The 12,322-nt window shown below is 28.0% G+C and overlaps 4 protein-coding genes across 4 annotated transcripts; 2 read left to right on the plus strand and 2 right to left on the minus strand.

The window, feature by feature from the left end:
- The first annotated feature begins 5,368 nt into the window (after positions 1-5,368).
- OCT59_017877 (uncharacterized protein) lies at positions 5,369-6,021 on the plus strand. The gene is made up of 3 exons (XM_025320083.2): positions 5,369-5,439; positions 5,513-5,528; positions 5,655-6,021. Exons 1-3 carry the CDS (start codon positions 5,415-5,417, stop codon positions 5,842-5,844), a joined length of 231 nt encoding a protein of 76 aa, XP_025172170.1. The 5' UTR covers positions 5,369-5,414; the 3' UTR covers positions 5,845-6,021.
- A 450-nt stretch (positions 6,022-6,471) lies between these two features.
- Positions 6,472-8,131, minus strand: OCT59_017878 (uncharacterized protein; the record flags this gene model as incomplete). The annotated part of the gene is made up of 2 exons (XM_025327264.1): positions 6,472-7,991; positions 8,068-8,131. The coding sequence occupies 2 exons, from the start codon at positions 8,129-8,131 to the stop codon at positions 6,472-6,474; spliced, it is 1,584 nt and encodes a 527-aa protein (XP_025172171.1).
- Positions 8,132-9,046: 915 nt separating this feature from the next.
- OCT59_017879 (uncharacterized protein) lies at positions 9,047-10,772 on the plus strand (the record flags this gene model as incomplete). Its single annotated transcript, XM_066137783.1, has 2 exons — positions 9,047-9,285; positions 9,354-10,772. 2 exons carry the CDS (start codon positions 9,047-9,049, stop codon positions 10,504-10,506), a joined length of 1,392 nt encoding a protein of 463 aa, XP_066004325.1. The 3' UTR covers positions 10,507-10,772.
- Positions 10,773-10,819: 47 nt separating this feature from the next.
- On the minus strand, positions 10,820-12,101 carry OCT59_017880 (N-alpha-acetyltransferase daf-31). Its single transcript, XM_025323309.2, has 6 exons — positions 12,039-12,101; positions 11,891-11,960; positions 11,660-11,747; positions 11,485-11,588; positions 11,300-11,402; positions 10,820-11,202 (listed from the first exon to the last, which is right to left on the minus strand). Exons 1-6 carry the CDS (start codon positions 12,057-12,059, stop codon positions 11,091-11,093), a joined length of 498 nt encoding a protein of 165 aa, XP_025172173.1. The 5' UTR covers positions 12,060-12,101; the 3' UTR covers positions 10,820-11,090.
- Positions 12,102-12,322: the final 221 nt, after the last annotated feature.

A 12,322-nucleotide genomic window follows, 5' to 3' on the forward strand; every position in this document is an offset into this window, starting at 1 on the left:
TTTTAACCTTTATTTCCTTGCTTTTAAAGAAAGAAAAAATCTTTATGTAATCTCTATAGTATCATCATCCTTTCTTAATTGATCTTCGGATATTTAATACTCTTATTTGAATTTATTTTGATAACATTTGTAGGTTCTTCATGTTTATACTTTGTCTTTCAAAAAAAGATATTATAATATAGCGTATCAAATATTCGTCCAATAAGACAATATACTATTCCGTTGTAAGTAATACATTAACAAAAATTCGTCGAAAAACTAATCATATTTAAGATGGCTACATTGATACTAGTTTTTTTTGTATTATTCATAAACCACTTGTTAAATTTATTCTTTTGTATATTTTTCTTTTAATATAATGCAAGAATTGAATTAAATCCAATTGGTCCAACTAAAAACAACTAATATGCTTTAAAAATAAATGAATAAAAATGTATTCCTGCCATATCTTATTACTAAAGAGCAAACGATATTTAATATAAAATACCCTTGGTATAAAGATGAGAGAACGTTGTGCGTAATATATATAAGAATAATTTAATTAGTGGATTTTAAAATGAAAGCATTATATATTTGGATTCTTACCTGTGGATTTCGATACCTTACTGTCATAAAGAATAATAATGATTTTACTGAAACCTAAAAATTAATACTACTAGGTCACCTATTAATTACCTAAATGACATCTACTAGACCTTCAAGGTTTTTTCGATAAGCAGCTTTTAATTAAAAATTTGTAAAAGTTATAGGTAGCTTAATAATTATAAATAAACGACTTATAAATTACTTACAGATAGTTTAATAATTTATTATTTTATTTTATTTTAAATATTTAGACAGTAACAGGGGCATTACAATTATGGGAGCGGAGCTCTCTACAAGAGGCTCGAAACTACGGTACAGGGTATAAAAACTTTGGTATTATCTTAATGAAAGGTGATCTAATCTTGGAGGACGTGGGTTGTTGTCTACACTCTTCAATCTAGAGACCTGGAGACGGGAGTGTTAGGATCTTCGGTTGTGTTACTCTTTCGAAAGCGATCGCGAACCTTTGACTTTTCGTTGTCGCCGTTCTTCTTTACGACGCGCAGCCTTGAGTTGCATGCGTCATCGTTATTTTCTCCTTTTCTTTGACAATTTCTGTTCAGACGATAAAGGTGGATGAAGATGGCTAAATAGTTTGCGTGGTAAATACTGTATTTTTTTGATGATGAATCGGTCAGTACGTGGTCGTTGCGTCAAAGAAGTGTTAGGCGAAGGTGATGTTTGTGTAAACGAAGTTGGATCTTCAGTTGTATCAAGATGGAGTCGAGAAATTCGATTCCATCGAGAAATTTGTGCTTGCGATCTGACCAGGTCAAACCTGAGGTTTTTGTATTCTTTGTAGTAGTTGTAAAATGCAGGTCGTCCAGATCTGTAATTACATATTTGCGTTCATTAATGAAAGGAACAATCGCTCAGTTTTATATCCGAAAAAAAGATGATTTGCGCGGATAAATTAAATGAATATTACGCTCGTAAATTCATAAATCAAAAGATGTTTTTCTAGATCATCGTTTATGAACATAAAGCAAGAATACATTGATAATCAAGTAGTGTATTGTTACGCGTAAAGTCATCATTACTTTAATACTAATAATTTTTAATATATTTTAATCTCTCTTTTATACTTTAGGGAACCATGATTTTGTAATTTTAAAATAAAATTTCTACCAATAGATACTGTTTTCTTGCGCCATGCATATGAATTTTTTGGTAATTACCAAGTTAGGTCTATGGCTTATTAATAATTGGTATGTCTTAGTTGAAACAAATGTTCACATATTACAGCAAATTTGTTGCATTTAAAGTATATCAAATTAAATAAATCGTCAATACGGTACGTATTCTTCTTTAGAAGAATGAAAAATTAAATGCTGTTTTGTAGATTTTACATTCGACATTTAAAATTATAATACATATATAACAAAATAATCAAATAATTTTTTTTAGCTAAAGTTGATTCTACTGTACATAATAAATGTAATGATACTAATTTTTTTTAAAAAAGTTGAGCTCCATTTACAGCATATATTCTAAATTTTATTAGTGTCACTTTTATTATCCATATTCCCTTGTTGTATTGATCGTTCATTGGTCCTAAATATATTTATTATTTGAAAATAAAACAAAGAATTTATCGTTCGTTACTTGGCATACACATTTATCGGAGTCACAATATTTTCAATTCCGATTAGATCGAAAAAAAATTAAAATGTCTTTTATTTAACAATCATTATACGGATAAAATATTATCAAAAATGTTGGTATGTACATATCTGGTGAACTGATTAATTATGAACATTCGAAAATCATAAGTAACAACTAATATATATATATATATTATGAAACCAATCATGAACACACACACGTTTCAAACGACTACGAAACGTCTAAATGAGAATTAGATCAAGCGAGGTTTTGTAATACTGTAATGATAAAGGAACTAATTTCAGAACTCTTTTAAAAAATAAATTTTATAATAGACCATATTCATTTTAAAATTAATATCGATGAATAATAGATAGTTCTCGAGTTTGAATCCAATTTAGAGTATATAACGTCAAATGATATCTTTTTTTGGATTTATTCACTAAAAATACAATCACATATATTAAATATTTCTATTTCTCGATTTCTTTGTTTTTCATAATTATCAAAATAGATATTTATAACGGAAAATGTCACACTCACTTTTTAGGTTATTACATAAATAGGGGTTATACGGTTGAGTACATATTATCAAGAACTAGTAAATGTTACAAAATAAAAATGTTATAGTGATAACGGAAATTAAAATGCTTAATGCATTTTTATTTCAAAAAAGGTTAATATTTATTTGTTAGAATAATATGAAGTGCTTTCTTTTAATGGTATTAATTATTAGCATTAAGCGTATACAAATCCGCAATAAGTGCCCATTGTGGTCACATTTAACAATAATTGATATCCGTGTATATATATATGTAAAATTATAGGAGTTAGATTTATTTTATTCTATTTTATTTTATTTTAAAAATTTATACAAAGACGGGAGCCTAACGAGAATAGAGTTTGGAATCGATTAAGGTTAATCGATTAATTAATCGACTAAGACGGTTAATCGATTAAGGTATCTCAAAAATCGGTTAATCGATTAAAATTATCAACCCATAATTCTGGTCAAATTATCTAATGCGGCCCAGAGCTGTGAATTTTTGGTCACGTGTTCTCCGAACTTGGAAGAATTTGTATTTAATTTTTTAATGATAATAATAATAAATGAGACTTTCCTATAACTAAATGTATGATCAAAAACAATTTGGTGCAATCTGCGGTCAAAAAAAAAAAAATTTTTAATATTTTAATATTAATCGATTATTAATCGATTAAGGTTTTTTTGGTCGGTTCCAACCTCTAAACGAGAACATGAGCTAAATGACTAAGAAATCAAGAAAAAAACCAATCGAAAAGAACCTCCAGAATCACATGACAATTTCATGGGTCCCGATCCGGATTACGAAATCTTTTCTTTCACGTGACAAAATCAGATTTAAAACGTCAATTAGTATATATACGTATAACATCAGAAAATACAAGAAATAGTAAATATTTAATGTATCGAATTGAGTTCCATGATATACCATTTCATCAAAATAGATTTCTTTCCTTAAATAAATATGATTTAAAATCGCAGTAACAGAATCAGTTCTAATAAACCTCCCATTTATCAATAATTCCTAAATTATGGCCGTTCTCAAATTCACCTCTAGAAAATGAAATGCGGGAACGAAGAATTATTATATAGACAAGCCAGTTGAATACAAAAGTAAAGATTATTAGAATAATATCTACCTAAACATTCTGTACTACCGTATCCCTCCACCTGCCTTGTATTTTCTAAGTCAAATATGCCAGACCTATGTATTTTATAAAAGGGAATATAAGAAACTAAAGATATATTAAAAGAAAAAAGAAAATTTGTATAGCTATCATTAAATTTTTGTAAAATAAACATGTCAGGATAAGTAGATATTTGCGACGTTCAACCTCCGAATGGAGAAAATTTGAAAAAGTATATCGTTATATGTTTCTATGATCCGTTTCAACAGGTCGCGTAAAAGCGTCGTGGTGACATCCGTTAATTCACGTGGAACTAGTTGATGAATAAGTAAATACTGTATATTGAATGTTACTTTTGCAAATAAATTGGATTTGTTCAAATTTTCATCTATTCCATATGTCATTATATCCTCGCCTGAGTCTAGTGTTTGTGATTAAGGCAAATGTGCTGGGCAAAAACCAAAGTGCGTGTTTGAATCTTTTACGGGTTTACAAATTTACAAATAAGGACATAATATAACTGTATTAGGCGGATAGTTGCGTTGTAAAATAACTCCTGTTGGTAATAAGTGAGATAAGAGTTTCGCCTTGAAACTGTCTTGGCGTGTTTTATAATAAGAAATATGAAAAAGGGTTGAAAGAGGAAAAAAGGTTTAATGTGCAGTGCTAGGTAAAACGTCCTTCTTTGGCCAGGTTATCGGCCAGATCGTTATTTAATAAACAGACAAGGTGAGAATTGTTTTAAGCATTCTGCGGTGAATCCATAATTGCGTTGAAAGTACTTATACAGTTTGCTGAATCTGTGTAAATATTGATTTATGCATTATTAGGACATATTGCTAGTGCCGTGGCGATACTGCTTTAGTAGACGATGGGACTGCTTTTGAAGGTAACGAAGGGAGCTTTATCATGAATTAAAACCAACCGAAGCCCATTCTGCATTGAGGGGCGGTAATTCCATCTACAGATCCGCCTGTATAAATGATAGATTAGTAATGAATTTGCTATTTGTATAAATTATTGGGTAATAGATGTATCCGTTATGAAACAATTTTTTAAATGTAAGGGTTGATTAGAGAGAACTTCATTGGTAATATGTATATTCGTGGATGAAGCAGTATCCTAGTGAATAATTGAAGGATGATGCATTAAAAGCGGTAGTTTTAAGTGTAGTATAAGGGTAGAGGGAAATATTGCATTTTTATGAGACGTCGTGTTAGATTTGAAGTTTTGAGTGAACTAAGAATTTAATAAAGGTTTTATAGGATTCAAAATTACGTATTTAGGAGTTAGGACGTACATCTCTATTTAACGAAGAATTCTTTCTCTTGGACTGATGAATTCCAAATATCGTTATTACAATTTGAACTCACGTGATACATCTGATATTTTAATATTTTTAAAGACCTTTTTTGATCGACAATCAAAGGATATTGTCATGTGGCAAGTTGGTAATACTTTACTATGTTTTAAATTAGTCAGCATTATTAGAAACAAAAATTTTTTACTCTTAATTCCAAAAGGATTTTTTTTTCTTATTTTTAATAATTTTAATGATAATGGTACGTGTCGTACAAGGTAAGTACATGATATTTTTAATTTAAATTATTTTCTGATAAGAATTCTCGAGCATTAACTTTTCTCGTTATAGGAACACATATTAAATGGTAAAATTAAGAAGAACTTGATTTTTTTTTTAAAACAAAAAAATTATATACATATTAATACATAATTATTATAATTTAATTTTTTTTAAAAAAAATAATAATTATTATTTTTTTTAAAAAAAAAAGTTCTGATGAAACAATTAAACAGATATTATCATTTTTAAATGAAAAAATGAATTTTATCATTGAGGATGATGGTTTAGATTTAATTGTTAAAAGTGATCAAGTTGAGGATGTTAAAATAGAACTTGAAAAGATCCTGGAAGAAAATCGACAAGCTACAAGTGGTACTCCCAAAACGACGAATAAAGATTAGTAATGAAATAAACTGAATTTGCAGATACTTTATGGGAAATAAAAAATATGATCGTATGATCATTATGGTTATATATAATAATTTTACACACGTTAAAAAAAATATACATACATAATTATATAACATCTATATAATAAAAATAAAATAAAATAATTTTCCTTATTATAATTTTATTGAATAAATTAAATTATATATTGTCCTTAACATAATATTTAAAGGAATTTTTCATACATAAAATAATACATACTGTGTACATTTACATATATATATAAGCTTACATTTTTCTTATTTAAATTAATTATTCTATAGAAATTGTATTTTCATATTTCCTTAATTTTTTTTTCTATTATTAAAGTATTACTCATAATTATATTATCACTATTGTTATTACTATTCTAAACATATAATACATTTTATTCTATTTGCTCATTTCCAAACTCAAATTCTTCAGGTAGAAATAAACTTTCACATATATTAATCTAATTTTTATCTATAAAGAATTAATTATTCATTATCCATCATAAGAAAAAAAAAGTATTATAAATAATTTATATTTCCGTCGGAAAATTTTTTTGTCGTTTTATTTTAAAATCACATTAAAAGATTATTTTGCTAAATATTTCTCTTTCAAGGTTCCGATCTTGCTTTAATACTCATATATCTAGTATGTTTCATTAAACGATACACATTATTTTTACTTTTTACATATTTGATAATTACATCAATATGTTGTTGATCAAAATGTCTTTTCGAAAAACTAAGTGAATGGAATGTAGGTGTCATGTTTTCCAAGAAATTTGCCAGGCTCATTGGTGAAAATAGGAAGTCCCTAAATACCAATTCTCTAAGTCCAATTGGTAAATGTTTCGCCATATCTTCATAATTACAAATAGGAAACACTCTATCGGTAAACGTGATATACAATATTTCTAATTTTGAAGAGACTCCCAAAAATGCAAGTAATGCATTAAAAGCGTCGTTATCCCCATCCTTTAAAACCAATCGACAATCTGAGAGATTTTGACAATGCATCGTCATGACAGAAAGTACTGATGGTAATTCGCATTGAGGTGTTATTCCCGCTAATCGTAAACTTTGTAATTGATTATTAGAATCTCTTATCATTTTAATTACCATATCAGCGGCTACTCCTGGATGTACGTAAATTTCCAATCTTTGAAGTCGGCCAAAATTTACTTGGGATAAACTATACATCTTTTCTGGTCCCAAACCCACGCATTTCCATAATACTAAATGTTTGATGTTTTTACATTTTGCTAAAGCCCCCAAACTAGAACATTCAAGGAAATTACATCGATTAAATTCTATCGTATGTAAATTACTGGGTCGATTGGTTAATGCTACTAAAAGTTTTGGTTGAACTTTGTTATTAAAACTATTGTTTTCTGGTTTAAATCCCAATCTAAAATGTTCAAGTTCATGTTGAACTTCTACCAAATTATGCAATATGTTCATGGAATTTCCACTAATCTCCACATCAATTGTAAGTTGTTTCAAACTATGACACCTTTGAGATATTGACCATAAGTCAATATCCTGATAATTCCCTTCAACGTGTAACGTAACTAAACGTGATAAACAAGTATTTGTTCCTGATAAAGCCGCCGTAATTGTAATATTATTAGGAGCTCCGGACCAAAGAACCAATGTTTCAAGGATCGGACATTTATTCATTATTAATTGAAAAAAGTTACTAGCAATTAATTGTATACTAAACTCCTTATAATTTCTTTGAATTTCCAATGAAGCTATTTCCGAAAACCAATTCTCTATCATTTCATACATTGTTTTACAACACAAATGTCGTAAGAAAACCGGATAATCAAATGCTGCACGTTGTGATAATAAAACCGCCTTTGGAAACGTCATCCAATCCTGTATCGATTGTAATTGGTCTTGATCTTCTAGGCACGAAAGGTATGTCCTTAAAAGACTAGCATTGGCTTTATCCTTTAAAAGTTTAAAAGGTTCACTCCATAAAATTGGTACAACGATCCTACACCATGATCTATTAACTAATAGACATGAATGTAGTGAAACTCGTTCCCCCCTGAGATATTCGAATATTCTAGCAAGACATTCGGGTATCATCAATGGTGAATTGACGATCATCTCCGTTGAACCAACTAGAAGGAATAATAAATCAAGATTTAATGAATAATTTAAATGAAATAATTAAGAACTTATAAATAAAAATTATACCTTCTTCGATAATCATCATATTTGGTGAAAAATGATTAACCGTTTGTATTGGTTGATAATTCATTTTCAAACCTAATTACAACGATTAAACATTAATTTATATTGAAAATAAAATGAATTATTTAGGATTAGAGCAAACCCTTACTATGTTAAAACCATGTAATTATTTTTTTTTAAAAAAAAAATTTAAGTAAATATATATTTCATATCGTTAAACACGAAAACAAAGTTAAATGAAACATAACAATACCTTCTAATTTCGTCAAATTATTATATGACCTAACTTTGTTCTTTGGAATTTACCTTATTCGAATAAAAAACAAAATAAAGTTAAGCTTTTTCGGACCAATAAATAAAATTATCTTTTTAAGTTTAAAGTATTACCAAAAAAGGTATCTAGTGTTAGCGTGTCCTTCTCTATCAAAGGAAGCTTTTTAAATGACTTCTTTTTTTGTTTATAAAAAAAATAAACCAACCGGAACAAATATAATTCAAACTTTAACTTTTGATCAGAATAAAAAAAAAATGAATCCTTGTCGAGGATTTGTTTTAAGGAGTTTTTAATGTGTGTTACAAGTTGTATTTGTGGAACGAATGTTTTCCATTTCCAGGAACGTCACGAATGATTATCATGGTTCCTGCATAAATTTGTAAGAATCAGTTTTACATAAATAATAAGTTACTAAAAATGACTATTAAATCTGTAAATCTTTTTTTTTTTTTTTTCTTTTTTTTTCATTAGCTCTTTAGGAACCACTCGGATTATTAAACTATTGTAATTTACTGTAAAGGAATTTACTCATTTCTAGTAAGGGGCTTGTTTCATATTTTATTTTAGATGATGTTTTGAGTAATTACTTCCAATGTTTTTATTAAAAATGAATTTTAAATAGTTTAAATATTAGTATTTTTGGATATTTGTAACTTTTTTTTGACATTGATCCATTTTATTTTAATAAGTTCATGATATTATCTCATCATGAAGATTGAATTCTCAAAAGGAAGTGTACTTATCCGAAATGTTGGTGAATATGACGTAAAGATTTATGTTGGTCAGGGTGAATGTTCCAAAATGTTTCGAGCACATACAGTTATATTGACCACTCGTTGCGAGTACTTTAAAATAGCTTTGTCTAACACATGGGCTACACAAGAAGGTGGGTCAACTGTTTTTGTGAAACCAAACATCCACCCAACAGTTTTCAACTCCGTACTTAGGTGATTGTTTAACCTCCTATAATTTTTATTTTACGATTGTATTTCTAAATGGATTGATTTTTTTTTAGTTATATATATTCTTGTAAACTTTGTTTTGTTGAAGAAGATTCAGGTCCGGACATTTATGATCTGCTGCTTGCTTGTGATGAATTAATGTTACATGAACTTGCAATACATATTCAAGAACATCTTATTCGACAAAATGTTGATTGGGTGAATGAAAACTTGGTGACAATCCTTCGATCAACTTGGTTGATTCCTACGTGTAATATGATACGACAATTTTGTGTTGAAAAGATTTGTGATGATCCTTGGTTGTTGTTTGCATCAGATAAATTTTATCAGGTTGAAGATGAAATATTGGTTGCTATACTTCAACGTGAAGATTTATCCTTACCTGAAATGTATATATGGAATAATGTAATAAAATGGGCTACGTCTCAATTGAATGTAGAATTAGATTCTAATGTATCAAAATGGGAATTGAAAGATTTTGCCTTATTGGAAGAAAAAATGCATAAATGCCTTCCACATATAAGGTTGAATAATATTGATATGGAAGAATATTATCATAATGTCCGACCTTTCAAGAAAATATTTTCAGAACAAATGCAAGAGAGAATTGAAGAATTTTATTTCACTGGTAGAAAATTGGATATATCATATAATCCTAGATTACCTTTCATTATTGATTCTTGTCTGATAAAATATGAACATGCGGCACTATTTGCTCATTGGATTAATCGTGGGGAAGGAAAAGTATCAACAAGGGAAAAGAATCCATTCAATTTTAGGTTATTAATACGTGGAAGTGATAATGGATTTTGTGGTGAAGTTTATGATCGAATCAGATTTGAATATCCTGCTTTATTAGTATTGATCCTTACAGATTCTGGAGAAATGATTGGAGGTTATCAGAGAATAAATAGTTATTATTGGAAAATGTTTGGATATGATTATGATCGGGAAAGTTTTTTGTTTCGTATTAATCGTGCAGATTTTAAAAGATCAGTGATAAGTCGTGTTGTTCGTCCAACTCACGCTGTATATAATCAACAAGGATGGGGTCCATGTTTTGGAGAAGGAGACTTGTGGTTAAAACGTCATTTTCGTGTATCTGAAGAATGTGTTTGCAGGAAAGCTTCCTATGAATTCCAGATTGTACGTGATGAATCTTTTACGGTAAAAGAATATGAAATATTTGAAGTTACACCTGCTTGAGAAGAAAATATCACAGGTATTCGCGTTCTATTACTATGATTATTTGTTTTGTTTTTTTTCATTAATTGTTTGATCCTTTTTGCCTTTGTTGTTGCGTATACATATTTATTTAATGCAGAACAACCACCTTTTGAATAGGCAAATATGTATAAAATTATTTGTAAATTTGTAGATAATCACTTTAATATAATTGATATGTAAAAAAATTAATTTTTTGGGTTTACTACTTGATTGGAATATATAACAATAATAAAGACATTTTTTACAAACTATTACTTTTATTCTTAAACATTTTCACAATAAGAAATTTTTTATAAAAAAATATATATAAAATTCTTATTTTTTTTTTATTATAGGTTTTTCAAATTACTTCAACTATTATACTCTTTAAAATCATTTTATTTGCTGTACAATTTAAATATACATATTAGTAAATTCCTAAAAAAAAAAATTCTCACGTTCGTGACCCGCGCGATTGTTGATTACGCAAGATCTCACAAATTAATTGCCTTCGAAATTACTTCAAGATTGAAAAACACTTCCAAAAAATAATATTTATATAAAATAATTTTTAGATATTCTTTTTATGTTTTCGTACTAATAATAGAAGTAGCTGAATTACTAGGTTGTAATTCTTTTCTCATGGCATAAGCATCTTCCCCATCTGCATAATATTTATCTTCCACTTTATGGATCCTAAATAAAGTAAAATAAAAATAATTTATTAAACCGAAAATACTTTAAAAATAAAATATTTTTTTTTTAAAAAAAAAAACTATTGATCCATAATTACCCGAATTTCAAAGTATCCTTATATAAATTTAAAGCTGCTCTGTTACTTTTACGAACATGTAACGAAACATATTGAGCATTAAATACTTCCACCATATTTTTTTCTAATAAAAAAAATTCAACAATTATTAAGAAATAATGTTTCATAGATGAAAATTATTAAAATATGAATTAATATATACGCACGAGCTTGTGTCATTAATTTTTCGGCGACACCTAATCTACGATATGTTCTCATCACGGAAAGTGATGTTATATGACCATGTGGTGCTTCTTCGGGATCTTCTTCCCTAAATATATATTTATCGTTAAAATTATAAATTAAAACACAACTTGCAAAAAAGAATTGAATTATAATTACATTTTAGCTAACACATAACCAACAATCCTTCCTTTATGATCTTCAGCGACAAATGATAATTGCGGCCAAGATAATGCATGATAAAAATCTATCCTCTCAAATGAAATATAAAGAGATTAAGTTAACATATTGATAAACTCTTGTTGGAAGTGCTTAGCATTACAAGATTAGCATCATCCCACTCTATTATTGGGCTGTATTCTAAGATGAATCAATTAAATTGATACTGACAATACTTCATTTGATAATTCTCGGGTAAATTCATAATATTACAATTTTGCATAGCAAGTAAGTCATCGGACTACAACAATAGAAATAAAAATTTAATTATCATATTTTAAAAATGATCAAATTAAAATAATATAAAAAATATTTTTACCGTTGCTTGTCTAATATTCATTTTTTCCTATTTTTAAATTTTAGCGGGAAAATCCGTTTTTTTTTTAGAGATCAAAAATTATTTTGTTTACCATAGTATGCATAGTATGTCTAGCATGGAAATTTCATAGAAATTCCATCGATTTCGTTAGTGTAACGTTCTAAATTTATTACGCCAATGAACCAATTCCACTTGTTCATATAAGCCATGGCTCGTGTTAAAATATAATTTGGCGACTAAATAGAATGCTTAGCTTATGAAATTGACATTTTTGGGTTGTTTAA

This window comes from Rhizophagus irregularis, chromosome 26 (assembly GCF_026210795.1).
Source record: "Rhizophagus irregularis chromosome 26, complete sequence".
Lineage (NCBI taxonomy): Eukaryota > Fungi > Glomeromycota > Glomeromycetes > Glomerales > Glomeraceae > Rhizophagus > Rhizophagus irregularis.

Bases quoted from the DNA above. Each gene is read 5' to 3' on its own strand.
- OCT59_017877 (XM_025320083.2), top strand. From the start codon at position 5,415: ATGATAATGGTACGTGTCGTACAAG.
- OCT59_017880 (XM_025323309.2), bottom strand. From the start codon at position 12,059: ATGAATATTAGACAAGCAACG. The intron at 11,589-11,659 runs GTAATTATAATT...ATATATATTTAG, and splicing joins GGTTATGTGTTAGCTAAAAT to GGAAGAAGATCCCGAAGAAG. The intron at 11,403-11,484 runs GTGCGTATATAT...TTTTTTTATTAG, and splicing joins AAAATTAATGACACAAGCTC to AAAAAAATATGGTGGAAGTA.